Source organism: Lethenteron reissneri, chromosome 24 (assembly GCF_015708825.2).
Source record: "Lethenteron reissneri isolate LAM-NWPU_2019-01 chromosome 24, ASM1570882v1, whole genome shotgun sequence".
Lineage (NCBI taxonomy): Eukaryota > Metazoa > Chordata > Hyperoartia > Petromyzontiformes > Petromyzontidae > Lethenteron > Lethenteron reissneri.
In genome coordinates, this window is record NC_083802.1 from 9,352,675 (window position 1) to 9,360,627 (window position 7,953).

At 51.6% G+C, this 7,953-nt stretch overlaps 1 protein-coding gene across 2 annotated transcripts; it reads right to left on the bottom strand.

Moving 5' to 3' along the window:
- Window position 1: 1 nt before the first annotated feature.
- On the bottom strand, window positions 2-7,634 carry LOC133346540 (transmembrane protein 205-like). Of its 2 annotated transcripts, none has more exons than XM_061558189.1 (5): window positions 7,599-7,634; window positions 3,624-3,745; window positions 2,195-2,358; window positions 1,303-1,476; window positions 2-655 (listed from the first exon to the last, which is right to left on the bottom strand). In XM_061558189.1, exons 2-5 carry the CDS (start codon window positions 3,721-3,723, stop codon window positions 479-481), a joined length of 615 nt encoding a protein of 204 aa, XP_061414173.1. In that variant the 5' UTR covers window positions 3,724-3,745; window positions 7,599-7,634; the 3' UTR covers window positions 2-478. The 2 variants fall into 2 exon arrangements, with proteins under 2 accessions (XP_061414173.1, XP_061414172.1); XM_061558188.1 differs by lacking the exon at window positions 7,599-7,634 and adding an exon at window positions 4,545-4,579.
- Between the last annotated feature and the right edge of the window lie 319 nt (window positions 7,635-7,953).

Here is a 7,953-nt window from a genome sequence, read left to right on the forward strand (position 1 = left end):
CTCTGATTCAGTGTTTTAATTTTCACAATTGGGGATTTGGGGAGGGTGCGATTAGGAGTAGTGTTAAAGTGACCTCAATTGGACGTAAAAAATTGAACGGAATGTTACAGAAAGATATGCATCAAGACGTGCTTCAAAAACAACTACAAGACCCAGCGCTTTCATCCACCTACTCACTGCTCATTCAGTGCTCACTAATGTTACCCATCTCCCGACCCACTCACCCATTTACAAACACCTTCACCAAATGTATGTTAGTTGAACTTCGTTCGCACCGTACATTGCCAACCGCGCTAATCAGAGGTGCGGGTCAGAGCAACAAACTAAACACTTAAAAACAGTTCACTCACCCACCTGCTCACCCACTTACCCACCCAATCACCTGCCTACCCACTCACCAGCCCACCCTTCTACTCATGGCTCCACCCTTATACCTATCCAGCCACTCTCCTGGCCACTCGCCAACTCGGGCCCCTCTTCAGAGAGCTCCGAGGTGCTGTGCCACGAGTGCCAGGCTGATCCCCGTGCAGCCCAGACTGACGAAGTTTGCGAAGAGGGAGGCCTTGTGGTATCGACGGAATCGCCCGACAGCGCGACTGTACTTCTGGTCGCGCTCCTCCAGCTGGGCACACTTCTCCTTCATGTCCTGCGCGTTCTGCATGGTGAAAAAACACGACTCTTGGGGGTCAGTGTTCATAGGCAGGTCTTAATTTCTCACTGAATATTTCCTGGGTTGCTGCTGAACTGGAGGTGGCATGTGAAGAGTAGCCACAGTAATTGCAAAATGTATACTGGATGTGGTGTCCCAGGTGTGGAAATATTTTCCAGGCCACTGACCCGGATAGTCCCAGCTGAAATCAATCTCTCGTCATGGGTCATTGTCGCACTGCTGTACTGTGTATTTTATACTTGAACCATTTTAATAGGATCGACTAACACCTACATCTCTGTAGGAAACCAGGTTACCCTTGCTCAAAGAGCAGATCAGAAAGTTAACATATCCCTACCCTCAATAACCGTGGGGCAGCGTACATCATTGTAGCCGGTGTTAAATATTCCACATTACTTTGGTGATGGTCAGGCTATGTGTAATACAATCACTGTTAACCACAAAGGGGGTGATGACAATGATGATGTTATATGTGGATCATAAATTATGAATGAGTTGATCTTACCCCCTACTGGGAATTAAACACATGAATTTTAAAACAATGTTAGTGCTGTGACCACAGTGACACACACCCCACCGGTCTAATTAAAGAATGCAAAAATTCGTTTGAAAATTTCCACCATCACACCCACCTGTGATTGGCCGGAAGCCGGCCCTTCCTTATTGATCGGTTGGGCGGGCTCTTGTCCCAGAATGCCGTGTTCTACTTCTATGGCGGTCATCTTCTCAAGGCTCGTGATGGTTGTGTCGCTGAACCAGCGCGCGTTGAGAGCCCAGCTCACCACGGACACGAGCCACAGCCACATCTACACAGATGTGAGGTTGGGGGGGGGCGTGCATCGTGAGTGGGGGGAGCCACAGACACACCTGTGGATGGTTGGAATATGAAGATTTATCAATTAACAAAAATTAATGGTTTATTTATTTTAATTAATTGCAATTGTGTTACTCTTTCGGTAAAGTCACATAGAAAGAAAATACATTTAATAATATAATACGGCGTTTCGATTGTAATACAAGCAATCGTCATCAGGTAGAAAACAAACCGAGTGAACTTAGAAATACAATGCAATACAACACAGAGAGTCGGCTAACACAACAGTCAGCACCTTACCTGGTTGATTACCTTCTTCCAAAGATTGCTAAATTTGAGAGAGAGACACAACACAGACACGGAGACACAGACAGACATACAAGCAGAAAGAGACAACACAGAGACACACAGAGAGAGACACACAGCAGATACACTCTGTGTGTCAATGTTGTGCATCTCTTTAATTTATTTTCTTTCTACGTGACTTTAGCGAAAGAACCAAAGAGTAATTCCTGCAGTCACGAAAGCTTCAAGTCAAGTTTGCAATTGTGTTATCAGCATGAGCTCATCAGATGAGAAACACAATAAATGCCATCTGTGATTGGTGGGAAGCAAGAACCGGTCACAGTACGCGATTTGCGAGGAAGTGAGAGGCGAACGCCGTCCGTGATCTCCGCGTTAGAAGCGAGAAGCAAGTTACGACCTCTGACCTGCACCACCTCCTGCGTATCGAGCGCCTCGCGCGGGTGGTAGAGGGCGAAGAGCGCGAGGTTGAGGATGGAGCAGCACGAGCCGAGCATGAAGTAGATGGGGAAGAGGAGGCCCTGTACGCTGCGCAGCCACTTGCGCGGCAGGTGCTGACGCATGATGAGACCTGCGGAGAGAGAACACGAGGAGGGCGGGGGGGGGGGTGCATGGGGGTGGGAATGGAGTGGCGAAGTAAACTAAAACTAAACAAAAACTTGTTATGTTACCAGGTAAGGCCCACTGAGCTATATAGGTCTAAATTTCGATTTAAAGCTTTCATGACGACAGGGATTCATCTACTTGGTTCTTTCGGTAAAGTCACGTAGAAGGGAAATAATAAAATAATAATAAAAATATTGGTCTTTTTCAGGAGCGACCTGGCCACATGATAGCTCACCGACATGGTTTATCATTTGGGAATGAATAGCAGCCTAATACTCTAAAAGGTATGTTTCTAAATGTGGAGGGAAAAAAAGCGGAGGACCCGGAGAAAAACCCACACGACCACGGGAAGAGAGACACCGCAAACTCCAAATATACAGTCGTCAGGGTTGGGATAGAACCAACGACCTCCTGTATACCAGGCGAGGTAGTTCACATCTAGCCACCGTGGCATCCATGTATCATGAAACCTGAACAGGTGAGAGAACATGGGGGTTGGAATGTGTTGGTGAAAGAGTAGACCTGGGGAGACACGGAAACATGGGGATATGGAGAGCGAGGGACCAGATATGGAAGCGATGGGTGATGCCACAGGGAAACTGAGAGATACGGTGGAGATGTAGGGGCAAACACATGGAGATATGGTGAAAATGTTACGGGGAGAATATGAGAAGAGATGAGGATATGCTGGGGAAGAGACATACTAACATTGGGAGAAACAAGGAGGAGCCACCTGGTAATAGGTTTTTACCCTTTTATCTGGCACCAAAACTGACACCTTTATACAAGGGATCATGTTTGCAATAACCACAACACAAGCAGTCAAAATGCAAACAAAAAGAGACAACTCTGATAATGATATGCACTGTCCTTGAAATTGATTGGTCCACACCAGAGACGGCTTTTCTTAGAGCCTATTCTCCACTGGTGTGGGACCAGATGACGTCAAAAGGCGCACTATCAGAGTATTGAGAGCTCGGGGTAAGCATTTACATTATGAGACCTCCTTTGCCAGTATCAAGATATAGTAATAGGTTTTTATCTGGCTTGTGTTGTGGTTATTGCAAACATGATCCCTTGTATAAAGGTGTCAGTTTTGGTGCCAGAAAAAAAGGGTAACAACCTATTACTACATCTTGCTGCTGGCAAAGGAGGTTTCATAATGTAGGAGCCACCTGGTTGGGAGAAATTTGGCTAAAGCTCATGATGGTGATGATAAAGCATTCATACCTGAAATGAATGTCACCCAGATCCCCATGCCCCACGCAGTGGAGAGGGTCAGGAGGTACAGGAATTTCACCACAAAACCCGGCTCGCCCTCCATCGCCATTGTCGCATACACCTGTACACACCTGTACACACGCACAAAGACAAAGATCCCCCTATAACCTTCACACACTGTTGGGGCAAGTGCTGTTTAGCGAGCACCTTTGGTCGGCACGGGGGTGGGTGGCCAGCACCACGCCCGACCGCCTTTGTCTCCCCAGTTGCCATGTTTACACACCGCACCAGGTACTTATTTGAGGCTGAGTCAACCTAGTGGAGGCCCAAGACTGGTTCAGATAATCATCACTGGCGGTGTTGGCCGTGAGCGTGGATCGAACCTGTACACACACGCATGGCCAGCCACACCTGTACAACACAATACTGCTTCATTGCTGTATTGTTGTTATTGCTTTTGTAAATTTGGTGACCCAGGGACATCTTGCGAATGAGACAAACACACATCCCCTGGTCTCATCTCGTTAAACAAATTAAAACTTGCACAGTTGAACTGTGCACAATCGCACACACGTTAACATCTATATATACACACACCTACACCTGAAACATAACACAGACAAATATCCCCGTATATCCTCCCACACTTCAAGTGAAGGCTTCCAAGTGCACCTAGCCTGGCACACACGCCGTGGTGACTTCACGGCCACCCTGACGTCACCAAGTTGCAGTGTGTGCGTGTGTTAGGGTGGACGCGTGAGTGAACGTATTCGACTATTTCGAGTGTATCGGACTAATCAGAGTGTTTGTGTTGAACTATTTAGAGTGTATGTATAAAACTAATTAGAGTGTTTGCATTAGAGTGTATTAATTAAGTCGAATTAAGACGAATTAGAGTGTTTGTGTGAGCGAGCGCGAGTTTAACTCAACAGATCCAGCTCCTGGCGCTCGGGGTCAAAGTTCGAACCGAGAGGACCACCCAAGCGCGTGACGTCATGTCTCGCGGGGACACTCAGTGTCACCTCGGGGGTGCATGACGGCATGTCTCGCGGGGACACTCAGTGTCACCTCGGGGATGCGTGACGTCAAGTCTCGCGCGAACACTCAAGTCACGTCGGGGGTGCGTGACGTCATGTGCAACCGGCCTTGTCAACAGTGCCGTGGCAGTTTATTGGTGAACCTATTGTGGATTTCTCATTCTCCTGCCTCTCCCCTCTCATCTCACTCCACTCCCCTCCACGCACTCTCCTACCTCTCCCCTCTCATCTCACTCCACTCCCCTCCACGCACCCTCCTACCTCTCCCCTCTCATCTCACTCCACTCCCCTCCACGCACTCCCCCACCTCTCCCCTCTCATCTCACTCCACTCCCCTCCACGCACTCTCCTACCTCTCCCCTCTCATCTCACTCCACTCCCCTCCACGCACTCTCCTACCTCTCCCCTCTCATCTCACTCCACTCCCCTCCACGCACTCCCCCACCTCTCCCCTCTCATCTCACTCCACTCCCCTCCACGCACTCTCCTACCTCTCCCCTCTCATCTCACTCCACTCCCCCTCCACACACTCTCCTACCTCTCCCCTCTCATCTCACTCCACTCCCCCTCCACACACTCTCCTACCTCTCCCCTCTCATCTCACTCCACTCCCCCTCCACACACTCTCCTACCTCTCCCCTCTTATCTCACTCCACTCCCCTCCACACACTCTCCTACCTCTCCCCTCTCATCTCACTCCACTCCCCTCCACTCACTCTCCTGCCTCTCCCCTCTCATCTCACTCCACTCCCCTCCATGCACTCTCCTACCTCTCCCCTCTCATCTCACTCCACTCCCCTCCACGCACTCTCCTGCCTATCCCCTCTCATCTCACTCCACTCCCCTCCACTCACTCTCCTGCCTCTCCCCTCTCATCTCACTCCACTCCCCTCCACGCACTCTCCTACCTCTCCCCTCTCATCTCACTCCACTCCCCTCCAAGCACTCTCCTACCTCTCCCCTCTCATCTCACTCTACTCCCTTCCACGCACTCTCCTACCTCTCCCCTCTCATCTCACTACACTCCCCTCCACACACTCTCCTACCTCTCTCCTCTCATCTCACTCTACTCCCCTCCACGCACTCTCCTACCTCTCTCCTCTCATCTCACTCCACTCCCCTCCACGCACTCTCCTGCCTCTCTCCTCTCATCTCACTCCACTCCCCTCCACGCACTCTCCTACCTCTCCCCTCTCATCTCACTCTACTCCCCTCCACGCACTCTCCTACCTCTCCCCTCTCATCTCACTACACTCCCCTCCACACACTCTCCTACCTCTCCCCTCTCATCTCACTCTACTCCCCTCCACGCACTCTCCTACCTCTCTCCTCTCATCTCACTCTACTCCCCTCCACGCACTCTCCTGCCTCTCCCCTCTCATCTCACTCCACACACTCTCCTACCTCTCCCCTCTCATCTCACTCCACTCCCCTCCACGCGCTCTCCTACCTCTCCCCTCTCATCTCACTCCACTCCCCTCCACACACTCTCCTACCTCTCCCCTCCCATCTCACTCCACTCCCCTCCACGCACTCTCCTACCTCTCCCCTCTCATCTCACTACACTCCCCTCCACACACTCTCCTACCTCTCCCCTCTCATCTCACTCCACTCCCCTCCACGCACTCTCCTACCTCTCCCCTCTCATCTCGCTCCACTCCCCTCCACACACTCTCCTACCTCTCCCCTCTCATCTCACTCCACTCCCCTCCACGCACTCTCCTACCTCTCCCCTCTCATCTCACTCCACTCCCCTCCACGCACTCTCCTACCTCTCCCCTCTCATCTCACTCCACTCCCCTCCACGCACTTTCCTACCTCTCCCCTCTCATCTCACTCTACTCCCCTCCACGCACTCTCCTACCTCTCCCCTCTCATCTCACTCCACTCCCCTCCACGCACTTTCCTACCTCTCCCCTCTCATCTCACTCTACTCCCCTCCACGCACTCTCCTACCTCTCCCACCTCTCCCCTCTCATCTCACTCTACTCCCCTCCACGCACTCTCCTGCCTCTCCCCTCTCATCTCACTCCACTCCCCTCCACACACTCTCCTACCTCTCCCCTCTCATCTCACTCCACTCCCCTCCACGCGCTCTCCTACCTCTCCCCTCTCATCTCACTCCACTCCCCTCCACGCACTCTCCTACCTCTCCCCTCCCATCTCACTCTACTCCCCTCCACGCACTCTCCTACCTCTCCCCTCTCATCTCACTACACTCCCCTCCACACACTCTCCTACCTCTCCCTCTCATCTCACTCCACTCCCCTCCACGCACTCTCCTACCTCTCCTCTCTCATCTCGCTCCACTCCCCTCCACACACTCTCCTACCTCTCCCCTCTCATCTCACTCCACTCCCCTCCACGCACTCTCCTACCTCTCCCCTCTCATCTCACTCCACTCCCCTCCACGCACTCTCCTACCTCTCTCCTCTCATCTCACTCCACTCCCCTCCACGCACTTTCCTACCTCTCCCCTCTCATCTCACTCTACTCCCCTCCACGCACTCTAATACCTATCCCCTCTCATCTCACTCCACTCCCCCTCCACGCACTCTCCTACCTCTCCCCTCTCATCTCACTCCACTCCCCTCCACGCACTCTCTGCTCCAGCAACCAAGGCTTTCTGTCATGGATGGGGTGGTCGCTCATTCTCCTCTGCTGCCCCCACTGTCTGGGACTCCCTGCCCCTGCTCAAGCCCCTGCCCCAGCATTAATGAATGACTTCCTCTGCCTAATGAGTACATCACCACATGTCCACATCACGTGGTGATGCTGCTGCGTTGACGGTGGCAGTGTCCAAGCACAAACAACAACACGTAACATTCGTCAATAACACCACGAAAAACAAATATATAATAGGCGACGTTTCGGGGACTAGCCCTTCTTCGTAGCGTATACATTTATGAAGGGCCGTTGCCCGAAACGTCACTGATCCCGAGCTCACCGTTTGCGTCACGGCGGGGTGTGTGTGACGTCAGGGCGGGGTGTGTGTGACGTCAGGGCGGGGTGTGTGTGACGTCACGGAAGCCCCACCCCCTCCGACGTCATCAGGTGGCAAGTTCCATGCGGCAGCAGAATCATCGTCATTGTCGTCATTATTTTACATTCAGCAGTGAATACAACAGTGTCAACACACGTATCCCTCAATAATGATAACATGACAATCAACACAAGTGACCAAATAATTAACATTTTAAATAAGGGACCGTCCATAAATGACGTCACGCACCTAGGAGGGGGGTCAGACAGTTGTGACGATGTGTGACGAGGGGGGTGGGGTAGAGCTTTGTGACGTCATA

Excerpts from the sequence above, each read along its gene's own strand:
- LOC133346540 (XM_061558189.1), bottom strand. The coding sequence starts at position 3,723 with ATGGCGATGGAGGGCGAGCCGGGTTTTGTGGTGAAATTCCTGTACCTC. Across the intron at positions 2,359-3,623 it reads CTGGGTGACATTCATTTCAG|GTCTCATCATGCGTCAGCAC; the intron begins GTATGAATGCTT and ends CTCTCTCCGCAG. Across the intron at positions 656-1,302 it reads CGGCTTCCGGCCAATCACAG|AACGCGCAGGACATGAAGGA; the intron begins GTGGGTGTGATG and ends TTCACCATGCAG.